Source organism: Pyrus communis, chromosome 13 (genome assembly GCF_041283825.1).
Source record: "Pyrus communis isolate YQ-2024b chromosome 13, ASM4128382v1, whole genome shotgun sequence".
Classification (NCBI taxonomy): Eukaryota; Viridiplantae; Streptophyta; class Magnoliopsida; order Rosales; family Rosaceae; genus Pyrus; species Pyrus communis.
This window is the reverse complement of record NC_142577.1, coordinates 20,950,594-20,966,188: the sequence shown is the minus strand read 5'-3', so window position 1 is coordinate 20,966,188 and position 15,595 is coordinate 20,950,594. Positions and strand designations below refer to the sequence as shown.

The 15,595-nt window shown below is 37.0% G+C and overlaps 4 protein-coding genes across 4 annotated transcripts; all 4 read right to left on the bottom strand.

Moving 5' to 3' along the window:
- Positions 1–1,170: 1,170 nt before the first annotated feature.
- Positions 1,171–1,607, bottom strand: LOC137736186 (uncharacterized). Its single transcript, XM_088683450.1, has 2 exons — positions 1,416–1,607; positions 1,171–1,293 (listed from the first exon to the last, which is right to left on the bottom strand). Exons 1-2 carry the CDS (start codon positions 1,605–1,607, stop codon positions 1,171–1,173), a joined length of 315 nt encoding a protein of 104 aa, XP_088539576.1.
- Positions 1,608–7,701: 6,094 nt separating this feature from the next.
- Positions 7,702–8,395, bottom strand: LOC137738348 (late embryogenis abundant protein 41). Its single transcript, XM_068477985.2, has 2 exons — positions 8,205–8,395; positions 7,702–8,101 (listed from the first exon to the last, which is right to left on the bottom strand). The coding sequence occupies exons 1-2, from the start codon at positions 8,255–8,257 to the stop codon at positions 7,861–7,863; spliced, it is 294 nt and encodes a 97-aa protein (XP_068334086.2). The 5' UTR covers positions 8,258–8,395; the 3' UTR covers positions 7,702–7,860.
- Positions 8,396–9,818: 1,423 nt separating this feature from the next.
- Positions 9,819–11,006, bottom strand: LOC137736480 (uncharacterized). Its single transcript, XM_068475743.2, has 2 exons — positions 10,700–11,006; positions 9,819–10,331 (listed from the first exon to the last, which is right to left on the bottom strand). Exons 1-2 carry the CDS (start codon positions 10,890–10,892, stop codon positions 10,042–10,044), a joined length of 483 nt encoding a protein of 160 aa, XP_068331844.1. The 5' UTR covers positions 10,893–11,006; the 3' UTR covers positions 9,819–10,041.
- A 2,399-nt stretch (positions 11,007–13,405) lies between these two features.
- On the bottom strand, positions 13,406–14,264 carry LOC148691928 (phylloplanin-like; the record flags this gene model as incomplete). The annotated part of the gene is made up of 2 exons (XM_088683449.1): positions 13,406–13,750; positions 13,973–14,264. Coding segments are annotated over 2 exons (561 nt in total), but the record flags the coding sequence as incomplete, so codon positions are not given.
- Positions 14,265–15,595: the final 1,331 nt, after the last annotated feature.

Sequence of the window (15,595 nt, the reverse complement as noted above, 5' to 3'; positions counted from 1 at the left end):
TAATGGCCCACCCCCTCCAGCTAGGTTCTTTATTAACGTGCAAAGTTTTCAAAGATGGAGAATGCAAATAGAGATTATTTCAAATTGTAACTCTTTATACTATGTCATCTTAAAATTTAATGTCGATTATTGTTAATATTATAAAATGTTATGCTAAAAATATGAAGTGAAAAAAAATCGATTCATAAAGAGTTTCACTTTTGAGAGGTTTTTTTAGCATTTCTTTTGAAAATAATATCTAAGGAGGATGGAAGTTTGGGATCAGTTAACGAAGAATCAAGCTGTTGACATTAAATAACATTAAACAACATTAAATAATATTAAACAATATTAAACAACATTAAATAACATTAAATTATACAACATAAAAATAAATAAATAAATAAAACATTTAACATGAAACATAAACAACATTTTGAAAAACATTTAACAACATAAAATTTAAACTCCTACTCCATGTTATTTTTGGCTCAAAGATGTGCAACAAGATCTTGTTCTAGGTACTTATTTGTGGCACGGGAATGTATCATTCTATAGCGCCTCATGTACTTGTTTATAGAGATACTACTAGTTCTTGGATTGAAAGGCAAATTAGGCCCATCATATATTTTTGCACGAATCCTTCTTGACTTATTTGGATTCTCTTGGTCGTCATCGGATACTTCATCAATATACTCATCTCGCTCATCCTTCACAATCATATTGTGTAATATAATGCAATACATCATGATGGAGTCCAAATTTTCTCAACTCTACCTTCTTTGCCGGTTCGCTAATGATCTTCCACCGTGCTTGTAGAATACCGAAAGCTCTCTCAACATCTTTCCAGTATGTCTCTCGGTGTAAGTTAAACAACTTTTCAACGTCATTCCTAAGGTTTGGAATTGCTTGGACAAGTGTTGCCCACTTTGGGTAGATGTCATCTGCCAAGTAATACCCAATATTGTACTGACGACTGTTGATGTAATAGTCAAGTTAAGGTGCTTTACCTTCCGTCAGGGTATTGAAGAGAGGTGAACGCCCAAGAACTGTAATGTCATTTTGGGATCCAGGGACTCCAAAGAAAGCATGCCAAATCCATGTGTCATACGAGGCAACTGCCTCTAACACAACAGTTGGCTTTCTCGACGTTTCGCAGAAGCCTGATTGCCATTCGTTGGGACACTTCTTTCAATCCCAATGCATGCAGTGTAATGACCTTATCATGCCCGGAAACCCGCAGTCTTCAGCTTTGCGAAGGAGCCGATCGAGATCTTCTTGATTTGGCTCGCGAAGGTACTCGTCTTTGTAAACCTAAACAATTGTGACATAAAATTGTTGAAGAGTTTCAAGGCATGTAGACTCAGACATACCATGGGTTTCATCCATCGAATCAGTTGGGAGCCATAGGCCATCATTCGGAGTGCAACAGTAACCTTCTGATGAGGTGAGAAACCAAGACGGCCTGCTCTGTCCCGTTTCTGTCGAAAGTATGAATTGACCTGCTGGACATCACGAAGTACACGCTCGAAGACGTGACACCTCATCTGGAAGCGACGTCTGAAATCCTCTTCCGTGTACACCAAGTTGGGGTTGAAGTAGTTGTTCATCAGATTGGCATGCGTCATCGCTTTGTTTCGTGATTTGTAAGAGCAACCAGCAATAGAGCCACTGTCACATCCCGGCCCAGGACGGATCACTTCCCGGGCCCGCTCCACCATCGTAGCACAATATTGTCCGCTTTGGGCTTACCATTCCCTCACGATTTTGTTTTTGGGATGTCACGAGCAACTTCCCAGTGGGTCACCCATCATGGGATTGCTCTAGCCCCCTTCTCGCTTAATTTCGAAGTTCCTACGGAACCCAAAGCCAGTGAGCTCCCAAAAGGCCTCTCGCTAGGTAGAGATGAGAATATACATTTAAGGATCACTCCCCTAGGCGATGTGGGATGTCACAATCCACCCCCCTTAGGGGCCCGACGTTCTCGTCGACACACCACGGTCAAGGTTAGGCTCTGATACCAAATGTCACATCCCGGCCGCCATTCAGGTTGTTGCACAGTTGGCTGACACACTATAGCAGCAACTATGGTTGTTGTTATGTTTTGTGTGTTGTGTCATGCTTCATCTTCTTCATCACACTCCTCATCTTCTCGTCTCATCTGCGCCCATTTTTCTTCCAATTTGGAATTAGATGAGGACCCCCACTTAGAATTCAAAGAAGATCCAAAGTTGGAATTCATTGCAAACTTGAATTGAAAGATATTAAATTGAAATAGATTGAATTCAAAGTTGTGTGAATTATAACCCAATATCCACCCTATTTGAATTTAAGTTGTAGTTTTTAAATCATAAATTATGTTTGGCCATATAGCCCTTTGGCCCTTGGTTGGAGACCGTTTTTTATGATAGGGCTAAAACGAACCCTATGACCCTTTGACCCTCAGTTGGAGATAGAGACAAATATGCCCCTGTAATGTTTATTAAAATATTAATATCTTAGAGGGTCAGAGGGCTCAAGCCCTCGGTTAAAGATGGCCTAATTGTACGATTCCATTCACAATTTCAGGCATGCGAATTCACAATTTCGGATCTTTAAAATACTATAGAAAATAAAACTATGGAAAATACTTTAAAAACCAAACAAAATTTGAGGTCATGTGGACCGGGATTCATCCTATATTTCAATGTGAGAAAATTGAGAACCAAATTAAATTATATGGCATTATTTTTGTTTTGATAAAGAATATGATATTTTACACTAAATTCATCTAATTTTATGAAAAATACTAAGAACCTGTTTGGTACGCTACTTGAATTCAGCTTTTAAAACTCAAAAACAATTTTCAAATTTTAGGCCTTAAAAACTTGTTTGGTAAGAATATTTTAAAAAATTAAACTCAAAACTAACTTAAAAATATAGTCTATTCTCTAAAAACACAAAAAGTAAGTTTTTAGAGTTTTTATACTTAAACTCACTCTTTTCTTTTCTCTCCCTCATTCCCTCTCACACCAAATCTCTCTTTTCTTCTTTCTCTCTCCCCCTTATCTTTTTTCTCTTACCTTTTTCATCTTACCTTTTTCATCTCTCATTTGTTCCTATCTCTTCATTATTTCTGTTTTTTCTCACTCTTTTCCCCTATCATCTCACTTCTTTCTCTTTCCTCCAATCTCATTTGATCATGTCTCTTCATTATTTCTGTTTTTTCTCACTCCTCTCCCTTATCATCTCACTTCTTTCTCTTTCCTCCAATCATCTTTTACTTTTTTTCCTCTTCTCTCCTATTTCTCTCTCGGTTCCTTCTGTTTGGATCTTTTTGTCTAATTTAAGTTGTAAGATTTAAAATTTTTAAATCGCATACCAAACAGCTTTTTGAGTCTTAAAAAAAAATTGTTTTCAAGAAAAATTCTTAAAAAATGTTTTGAGAAATTAAAAAAAAATTCAAATAGAATACCAAACAAGCCCTAAAATTTTAAGAGAAAACGAAAACTCTAACCAACTTAACTAAATCATTGTCGACAAATGTATGACATCATCCTTATCTAATACTTGATTGATGTATTGAAAATTGAACATTATTTTGATAAGAAGATACCGAAAAGTAAGATGTGGGAACCATAACGAAAAGATCTTTTCGTTTTCTCCTCTCTAGTGAAAGTGATAAGATTCTTCTATGAAAAAAAATATGATAATATTCTCTGTTTTTTTTTTTTCCTCTTTCCTTCCTTCACCTTTTATTTGAACAATAAGTTGAGTTAATATTTTATATTAATTTTTTTATAAAGAGAAAAAGACAAAATTATGAGTGTGGTAGGACAGGAAGTTGGATGGGAGGGACAAAGAGACTTTGATGAGGGGTAGGGATGAAGCCAAATATTTGTATGGAGGAAGGCTTCTCAAACAATAAAGTCACAATATAAAAAAGTTTAAGAATTTACTAAACAAATGGCTTAGAGATTAATTGGTAACATTTTTAATTATAATATTCCTCGATGTGTTTTCATGTTTTGATAGTTTTGCATATCAACTTCATTACCAGTACCATCAAATATCTCTCCTAACAATAATAATTATGTTATCATTCATCTATTGAACTCCCATCCGATTTATCGATCGATTCTTTAGAAATTTCATAGACGAAAATACTTTTTCAACATTGACAATAGTAACTAGAAGAGTTAATAATAATGTCACATGCAAGTAAAGTAATGATACATCTTACTAAAATCACATGCATATACATTTTTTCTCCTAACAGAAAAACTGAGGGGCCATCCGCCCTCTAGACCCAAGGTGGCTGCGTGCTTAATGACTGATGCGGGGAGTTTTAAAATTACAAGAAGACACGAGGAAGCTGTTTTATGTGGGGCACTGTATTTGTATGTTAGGCCCTCTCCAACCAAATGGTCCAGAATGCCAGATGACTGAAAATAGCCTGAAAATCGTCTCCAATCGAGGGCTAGGCCAAGGACTTGTGGAATCTGAGAGGGCCCTACAGAATCTGAAAGGGCCAAAGGGCTGGCTGCATGAATACATTTATATTATTTAATATAAATGTATTCCTGTCGGTTATAATTGACAGGAATGCTTAAGCTAAAATTCAAATACAACAGCCAGAAGTTGCATTTGAATTTTTTTTTTTTTTACAGTTTTATTATTATTTTTTATTTACAAAATTTTTCCTATAACTTTTATTTTACAAAATTTGTTTCATATTTTTTTTAAATTATATATTTTTTCCTATAATTTCGATTTCACAAGATTTGTTTCATATTTTTTTTTCCTATAACTTCCTAAGCCATTATACAACATTAAATTAAATTAAGTAACATGAAACAACATTAAACATATATGAAATAATATTAAATAACATTAACCAACATACAAATTATACAACATAAAAAAAACATTTAACAACATGAAACTTAAACAACATTTTTAAAAACATTTAACAACATAAAACTTAAACGTCTACTCTATGCTTCTTTTGGCCCAAAGATGTGCAACAAGATCCTGTTGTAGGTACTTATTTGTGGCACGAGAACGTATCATTCTATAGCGCCTCATGTACTCATTTATAGAGATACTACCAATTCTTGGATTGAAAGGCAAATTAGGCCCATCATATATATTTTTGCACGAGCCCTTCTTGACCTATTTAAATCTTCTTGATCGTCATCGGACTCTCCATCAATATACTCATTTCGCTCATCCTCCACTATCATATTGTGTAATATGATGCAAGACATCATGATGGAGTCCTAATTTTCTCGACTCCACACTTTTGCCGGTTCGCTGATGATCTTACACCGTGCTTGTAAAATACCGAAAGCTCTCTCAACATCTTTCCGGTATGCCTCTTGGTGTAAGGTAAACAACTTTTCTGCATCATTCCTAAGGTTTGGAATTGCTTGGACAAGTGTCACCCACTTTGGGTAGATGTCATCTGCCAAGTAATACCCCATATTGTATTGACGGTTGTTAATGTAGTAGTCAAGTTGAGATACTTGACCTTTCGTCAAGTTATTGAAAAAGGGTGAACGCCCAATAACTGTAATGTCATTTTGGGATCCAGGGATTCCAAAGAAAGCATGTCAGATCCATGTGTCATATGAGGCAACTGCCTCTAACACAACAGTTGGCTTTCTCGACCTTCCGCTAAAGCCTCATTTCCATCCGGTGGGATAGTTCTTCCAATTCCAATGCATGCAGTCTAATGACCCTATCATGCTCAGAAACCCATGGACTTCAACTTTGCGAAGAAGCTGATTCAGATTTTCTTGATTTGGCTCGCGGAGGTACTCATCTATGTAAACCTAAACAATTGTATCATAGAATTGTTCAAGAGTATGAAGGCATGTGGACTCAGACATACCATGGGTTTCATCCATCGAATCAGCTGGGGAGCCATAGGCCATCATTCGGAGTGCAACATTAACCTTCTAAAGAGGTGAGAAACCAGGGCAGCTTGCTCTATCTCACTTCTGTCAAAAGTATGGATTGACCTGCTGGACATCATGAAGTAAACGTTCGAAGACATGACGTCTTATCTGGAAGCAACATCTGAAATCCTCTTATGTGTACATCGAGTTGGAGTTGAAGTAGTTCATCAGATTGGCATGCATCATCGCTCTGTTTTATGGTTTGTAAGAGCGACTAGCAATAGAGCCACCCTATTGAATAAGAGCGACTAGCAATAGAGCCACCCTATTAAGGTTGTTCTTCAGTTGGCTAACACACCATGGTCGCAACCATAGCTGCTGCTCAGTTCTGTTTGTTGCGTCGTACGTGAAATTCTTCATCAAACTCCTCATCTTCTCGTCTCATTTATGCCCATTTTGCTTCCAATTTGGAATTGGATGAGGACCCTCAGTTGGAATCCGAAGAGGATCCAAAGTTGGAATTCATTGCAAACTTGAATTGAAAAAGATTGAATTGAAATAGATTGAATTCAAAGTTGTGTGAAATATAGGCAAAAAAAAAAAATTCAAATCTAACAGCTAGCTGACGTCAGCATGATGTCAGCTACAAACGGCTAGCTGACGTCATCCTGACGTCACTTAGCCTTTGGATTTGAATTTAAGTTGTAGCTTTTAAATAATAAATTATGTTTGGCCCTCGGTTGGAGACGGTTTTTTGTGACAGGACTAAAACAAGCCCTTTGGCCCTTTGGCCCTCGGTTGGAGACGGAGGCAAATATGGTCATGTACTATTCATTAAAATATTAATATATTGGAGGGTCAGAGAGCTAAAACGAGCCATCTGACCAGCCCTCGGTTAGAGATGACTTTATTGAATCATACAAACCAGAAAAGAAGAAGAAGATTAATACGTAGGTAGACCGGACCCATTATGTACACGTAATTTTAACCCATATGCCCATGGGTTTAGATTTCTTTACCACAGTACAAGGACACCTCTCCAGTTTGAAAAGAAATTTCACCGTGATGTTATTTCCAACTAATTATATATGTTTAGCCACTTAGTATTACGGTTTAATGGAATTCTTCTTCACTTATAAGTAAAAAATCTTAGATTCTATTCTTACTAAAGACGAATTTGAAATAGTTATATTCTTCTATTTTTGAATTACATGGACTAGTCACTAGTAGTATATTGGAAAAAGAGTCAGAATTTAAGGTTACTCCACCTTTGCTTTACATGACCTGGATTCAGGATCAAGCCTCAAGGTTTATTGCTTGTAAATCCCCTCCTCGATTAACTTTCTTCATTATACTAGATCAATTTATTCACGTATTGAGCCCAAACTCCAAAGGCTCACTTGCTCCAACATCGCCAAATAATAATATTGTACACATGTAATGTTTGAATCACGATACACAAAAACAAGTTTAATTTTTGAGGTTTAACAACTATATGTTACTAAATGTTGCAATTCCTAGTATTAAATTGGACTAAACTATGGCCCTTGTGGTTTGACCAAAGTTCTACTTTGTGACAAAATTAAGTTACTAAGTTAGAACCCCTTATTATAATCCAATTGCACCTAGTAAACTACATGACCCCTTATTATGAGCAAAGTTATTTTCGAAGATATTTTTCAATGTACCAAGAGCACAGCTCACCAAATGTCATAATATACACTCGAAAAATCTCTCATTCTTTTGTTAATAGTTGCTCCTAAGACAAAGTTCCACGTTTTGTTTTTCTGTTTGTTTAATCTAGTACTACTAATGACTTTAGTACAAATAGAATATGCGATTACGATAACAAAACATGATTATTATGATTATTAATAGGCTAGAAACACCACCACCACTGTCACTCTGAGCTTAACGCTAAACAACTTACATAATCTGGATTAATTAAACATAATCCTCAAATAGCAAGGCTCTTTCTTCTAAGGTAACTAGTCAGTAGTCACTTTGCTTTGTGGTTCAACAGCATCTCTCGAAGCTCAACCGGGTCGGTCTCGTCCGCACGATTGGCGGGCCTATAGTATCCAGTTCTCGGATCCGGGGCCCACGCAGATGGAGGAGCTCCGAGTCCAGACTGCTCCTTCATCGCTTTCGCAACCCGCTCCTCCACCATAGCATTCCTGGACCCTCCCCTACCGAATCCAGCTGCCACCGAACCATGTGATGCTGCAGCGTAACCCCGCCTTCTCCACCACCAACAATAAATCAACATTTCCATCATAACTAAAAAAAATTAAATAACTTAAAACAAAAAAACAAATGGTTAACGTAAAGATCAAAACTGACCGTTGGATCGCGAGGAGGAGGGGCTTAGTTTTGGAGAGGAAGGAAGCAGCCATTGGATAAGAAGTTTTAGAGAGAGAGAGAGAGAGAGCAGCGAGTCAGAGAACAGGAGAAAAGAAAGTACTTCCTTTCCCTTGTTCGCTTCTTCGGCTCTCTTTGTAGTGGCGGTGGCGAAGGGGAGGAGGAGGTTTAGGGTTTCTGTTAAGTTATATAGGGAGGGTAAAATCCATGTGACTCAATGGGGGCATTCAGCCATCAACACGTGTGTGCTGACCTGTTACCCTTTTTAATTTTTAATCTTATTTTTTATTGTGTGATTAGGATATGATCCAACCTAAATTTCATATCTTTGATACCAAGGATACGAAGGTGAATCGGTGATGGCCATGTGTGAATATGGTTGTATCCAAGTTCCGACGCACCTTTTCATGGAAAATGTCGTCACGTTTTGATACAGGAAAACGGACAGCAATTTTCATGTAAAAGATTCAACGCTATATAGTGTATTGGTCTTATACTGCAACACCATATTTGATAGTTTATATTTAACTTTATGAATACAAACGTTACGATAACAATAAATTCGTTCCATGGTTTAGAAGGCCAACCAATTTGAATTTCTTGGATCATGATTAACCTGCTTTGTATATGGAAGGGGGTCTAGCGGAATCTGGTGAGCCCGACTTTGTCCTATTCAAGGGCACAGGCACAGCCCCAGCATCAAGGGACCTGCTGAGCCCCTTCACTAAAGGGTTTTAAGAACCACTTATGCTTATTAGCGATTTTAGAACCACATTGAAATTCAATTACTTTCTAAAATTGTCGTTGAAGTGCTTCTTGAAGAAAAAAATCATGTTGTATATATGCTTTTTATAAGATAAAATAAAAAACACTTTCAATTAATTTTTTCTAAAAAAACATTATCTAAAGCATTATTGGTGATCTAGAAACGCTTTTAGTTATTTAAATCACTTTCAAATTAACAAGCTCGTGTACACTTGAAATCCCAAGTTCGATTTTGTCCACCCCCGTCATCAATTGAATACAAAAGGTCACAACACAACCCAGCCAAGTTCAGGCGGTGGCGTTTGATTCTCTTGGCGATCCAGTGGAGACGGATTGTGAAGCTAGCTAGGAGTACCTTTTAGTTAAATGATATACCATGTCCAATTCCTATGATTCTCACTTCATTAGGCCTATTCATAAGATGTCTTGTAACATCTTCTATAAGTCCTAAGAAAAATATTCAAACAGAAGATCCAAGATTCCAAATCCTTTCTCTTCTTTTTTTTCCCTTTATCTTTTCCATGTTAACAAAACGTGAAACCCCGAGAAAATATGTACGTATCAGGCTGCGTCTCTAGTGAAAGGATAATGTCGGAGAAAGTTGCTTATAGTCATCAACTGGGATACACAAAACCGATCACATTGTTAACTTACTCTAATACATGTAAATAGACATTAAGAATGAGTTGGCACACACCCGTCTTGTAAACTAGACATGTTTGTCTTTGTGTGTGTGTGTGTGTGTAGAATTTGGAAAATTTGCTTCCTGTGGAGAGCAACGATTTCTGCTCCTTTTGCATGTGCCATGCATAAACTGTGGACAGTATATCGTCGAAAACAAGTATTAAGACATGGCCTTTATTAATTACTATGCAGAATACTACTTCTAAGCAGTAGCTTACCAGGATACATAACAAAAACAAATGCTTGGAAGACAAACTAAGGGGGTACAATTCAAACGTTACATCTTATTTTGACCTTATCGATCGATTTATCTATATATAAAAGAAGCACTACTGCATATGCAACGACCATATCCGTGCATATCATTCCCTTAATTATTTATGAGGTTGAAGCCGACTGGAATGATGTTGACGATGCTGAGGAGGCCAGCGATGGTGTTTCCGATAAACTGCAACGGTGATGAGAGAAGGCCAGTCAACCCGGACAGACTTGAGTTGCAGGCGGACAGCGGTGTCTTAACCAGCAGCTTGCAATCCGACAAAAGTGAATTAAGAAGAAACTGGAGAGGGTCCAATAAGATTGAAAAGATTCCGCTACCATTAGTTGTCACAGTTGAAATCACATTCCCCGCAGTTCCACACAACAGTTGAACAGTAGCATCTACAACAAATAAACATAACAAATTATGTATGATGATATCAGAAATGTTTTCTTATCAGACTTTATATTCTTGTCATACTACATATTAGCCCATACACACATACATTATGGTGAGGATCTATCCTGAGATTCTTATTCTGAAAACATAACCATCCAGACATGCAAAGAGAGCACTATTGTGGTGTTGAAATTTATAAGAGTAAACCCATTAATGCTAATCTTACAACACATTCGTACTATATGATGCGACGTGTGATGTATTAAATCAACATCAATAAAAACGTGGTATAAATTATGGTATGCTTAGCATTAGAAAATCTAAATATGATTGGTTAATTGGACTTGAACGAGCTAAATAATTTACTTACTTGAGAATACTGGGGTAGCTGTAGCGCCACCGGTACCCACGTTACCGTTGGGAGTGCAGAATAGAGTTCCTTGTATGCGAATGAGACCAAGGAGGCCGCTGATGAGCCCAAGTTGAGCTTCTGCCATTGGAACTAGTACTATCGCCACTGCAGCAACCAAGAGGAACACAAAGAGGGTTGCTTTGAAAGCCATTGCTCCAAAGTGCACCAATTCAAGTATATATTCTTGCTAAGTTGCAAATGATGAACTGGCTTGCAGAACTGCCGTGCAGGGTTACCAATTTATAGGCTAAGCTCTGTACCTGCAAGAGGGACAAGTTGCTGCAGATTTTTCTGACTAAATCGTCGGACATTCGGAATGCTCCTTGTGTATTTTTGGATGATCCGGAAAATCATGTGAAGAAAAAAGATAGCATTCTTGTCGTAAGTTATTTCCGTCAAAATCTAAGGTTGTTGTCATGGAGCTCATCCGTCATGCACGCGGCCTCAGAGGGTGGACATCACCCTACTATTTAAGCCAAGTTTCTTCCATTCAATCTCACTGAGGTAGCTAGTATGCCCTAATTAGTTTGTCAATAATATGAGACCTCGGTTGCTTTGTGACAAATTGCATTAATTGGCGAGTCCGTATGGCATGGACAACCAAGATGTAAAAGGTTAGTTCGAACTTTTTACCCACCCAGAATATGTGGTCTTCAATTTACTTCAGAAAGTTATAAGTAGCTAGGTCCATACTCTGTATATATATACACTTGTATAGCCCTAAACCCAAACGTTATTAATTTGACCGATTTGTTTCGACTTAAATGTAATGACCCCATGATCCGGGCAGCTACAAAATCAAGTTGCTTCTGGCTGCGGGCATCCACTAAGAAAGATGGAATATACTGCATACGCATTAGATCTTCGTCGACTCTTTGACAATGAAGTTAGGTGATACATAGATAAAAGAGTACGCAGTCTTGCACATGCCATATATTAGCCAACAGGGTCCTCTCCGGATCCTTTTGGTGAGGATCCTAGAGATCTGTGTATCGTGTCCGTTCATTGTACATCGTGCGGTTAGTTTTTGTCAAGTACTATTTATGTTTATTTTTAAATAAAATATTTAAAATAATTTTTGACCACACGATGTACGATAAATGGACACGATTAATGGATTTCCGAGATCCTCACAAAAAGAATCCAGCAAGAATCCGGACTCATATATTAGGGGTTGTTCAAACTTTTCAACTCTCTTGCTCTGGCCCACGAAAGCCTATTCGACGGGCTAGGGCCGGGTTTTGAATTTCATTGTAGCCCGGCTCAACATGGCCTGCTAATTTCACTTAACATTGACTAAGCCAGGCCCGGCTCAGGCCCATATAAACGGAGTTGAGCTAGTTTAGCCCGGCCCATTGATGACCCCATCTTCTAATTGATTCGACGTGTTTCTTTTTAACAGGAGTGCTCATGTTGATATCCTCTGTACCATTTCTTTGTTCCTGTGATGTACAAAACTTACAAGAACAAAACTGTATTACTTTGAGTTGGTTTTGCTTGAGTGTAGAGAGTGGGACGCTAAAAATGCTAGTTTATGACCTCTAATGAGTTGTATTTGTCATCCTTTGGAACTCCATAATGCCCATAACATTCACGAGCACAACATAAAAGTATGATTAGGCCAATTTATTTTAAATTAATCAAGTTAAGCTGGGCTGACACGTTATGTACTTATTTGTATATTCCCTTAACAAATTCATAAGTGATATAGTTATTGGATAAGTTGTATTTGTTATCCTTCGGAGACTTAGGCTTCATATGGAACATGCTAAAAAAAATTTCATAAACATGACATAAAGTATGATTGGACTTATTTATATAAGTCAGGTTGAGCTGGTCGACATGCTATATACTTATCTGTATATTATACTATTAATTTCATACTTCTTTCAGAGTAAATATTCATTGAATCATGTCAATACTCATGAGTATGAAGTTGTACTTAATTACTTCAAAATTAAAGTTAATATATATTTGTTGGTACTTTTTCTATTAATTAATCTCTTATCGGAAAATGTTAAGGATCATGTTTTTAGATCATATTTTATAGCCTGTGATGTGAGGATTGATGGTTGGAAACATTCTTTAATGATTTATAGAAATCCAATAATAACTGACACATAATTTATGACTCGTTTGAAAGCGCTATTAAAATAACTAAAAGTATTTTTCGAAAAAAAAAAAAAAAGGATTCTAAAAGCACTTGAAATGCTTCCTGCTTTTGAAGCACTTTAAGTGTTTTTTCAGTATTCATTTGCATTTCTACTAAAGATTGATTATAAAAACATTTTTACCAAAATCACTTTTAATTATTTTAAAAGCACTTCCAAACGAGTCCGTTGGTTACAAAATATGATTGAAGTAAATAGTCTCTCTAGCATTACCCATCTCTTAGCATTTGCTTTCTATAAATATAGCGTTTCCACTTTGAGTGATTTTTCTTTTGAGATAATTTTGAGTGAAAGACCTAAAAACCGACTGTTCGAATTAGTAAGTAAGAATACAAAATTCTTGAACCGAACGTGGTTATACATCACGTTAAACATTTTTTAGAATATATCACATTAAACATGAACACACAAACCATGACATGAACAAGGAGTTGATGAGAACAGAAATATTTGGAAATCAAAGGTGTTACACCCTTAATTGACCTTATTCATACATGAAAAATGAAATTAAGAAACAGCTGCATGGATGCCACGTTATTCTTTAAACTAATTAAGGCCCGTGGTCTTAGTTAATTAATATGGAGGACGAACCCAACTGGAGCGACATTGACGACGGTGTTTCCGACGAACTGCAAAGCTGATGTGAGAATTCCGGTCGGAGACAAGTTAACGTTGCAGCTGGCGAGTGGGGTGGTAACCACAAGCCTGCAGGTAGATAAAAGTGAAGAGAGAAGATAGTTTATGGAGTCCAGCAAGATTGAAAGGACTCCTGAACCAGTAGTTGTTACAGTTGAAACAACGTTGTTCCCAGAATCACACTGAAGCTGGACGGTAGCATCTACAAGAAAACATAAAAAAACTATGTCAAGGAAACTATTCTCTTGCCAAATTGTCTGGTTTCGACTTTCGACTATTGATCAAGTTAAACATTTGTCTATAGTGTAACATGAGAATATGGTATAATATTTGAAGATGTGTAATGTGATTCAAATTAAAAACAAGATGGTTATTAAACGACCCGTACGTGGTGAAAGTTAAACAAGTGAACAAACTAACTTACTTGCGAAAACTGGGGTAGCATTGGGGCCACCGGGACCGACATTGCCGTTGGCAGTGCAATACAGAATCCCGTCAATGCGGATTACACTAAGAAGGGCAGGGATGATTTGGGATTGAGCTAGTGGAATTACCACAGCAGCAACCAAGAGGGGACACAAACAGAATGCTTTTGAAGGCCATTGCTCAATTGGATTACATAGCAATCTATATGTTAAACGACTACTTCTCCTTCTTGCTTTGATAAGTTGCAGACTTTTTCTTGCGCACAATTGCTGTGGAGGGCAACCGATTATTTATAGGCCATTGCAATCTGCAGGAGGGCAAGTTGCTGTACTTGTTTTTCTTTTCATATCTGGCAAACATGCATGCAATAACTGAATTCTGCTCTCTTCGGAAGTTTGTGTTAAAAGTTTAACAGATTCACTTTTCGGTGATCCGGAAAATCGTAAGTTATGGCCATAATAACAAAATTGTAGTTCCCATGCAGCTCGTTGTACGTCACCATGCATGCAGGCCGCCTTAGCGGATGAAGCTTCACCCTACAAGTCAACAATTTGATCTCATCGTTGAGCTCTTTGATAGAGCATATATATTTTAATAAATAGTGTTATTTAGACACACAAAACTAACTACAATAATTGATATATGAGTACTATGCTACTATACTATACTGAGGAACCCATTTTTATTTGAGAAAATATCAATAAGGCGATCAGTCTTGTGTGCTTAAATAACATTACTCAAATATTTTTTTTACTACAAGTGATATTCTACACTAGCTTATACTAAGGTTAGGAGTATAATTTAAACCAAAACACAATGAGTAAAATAAAAGTTCTAATCACCAAGACAACCCACTACTTACAAATAACATCTCTTCTATAGTATTCTTTTAATTGTCGCAAACATGAAGCTAAATAAATAATTAGCACACTATAGTATGTGTTGTAATAAAAACTAGAAGGTAATGTTATTTAGACACAAAAATTGATACAATCACCGGCACACGCTTTAATATAGGCGAAATTTACCTACAATAAGCAATAACAAAACTTAAAAGCACCCTTGATGTAGAACACACCTTCCGTAAATCCATGAACAAACCTTAGCTATGCGTTCAAGTTGAAAGACCAAATTAATCACTAAGTAGAGGCTTTGCACCTGAAATCATATTCACGCAAGAGATTTTTTCTATGGTGTTTCGGAGAATATGATACCTTGGAGCATCATTGAATTTTTGTTCACAAATATAGCCTATCAAAGTCAAATACCTGAATGGCCAAAATTCAGCCACTCGCATGTTGCCACGCGAGCACTAAAGAAAGAAAAATCAACTAAGCACAAAAGCGAAAAGGAACTCCACCATTTAGAAGATCTTCATCATATCTTTTGCAAGCCTTGTACGTTTCACACCTTTGAGTAAACACCTAACTTTAGTTTGCTGGTACCGCTTTCAACCTTCCAAGTGAAGGTTGATCCTGTATTTTTTATATCAAAGGGCAAGATGATCATTCTCGTGCCTGTGTATTACAGGACATAGTATCAATTTCGGAGCATTTTCGCAATGGGGTTCGATACTCGGCCGAAAGGTACGGAGCGGAAGGAGGAGGAAGATTCACGTACT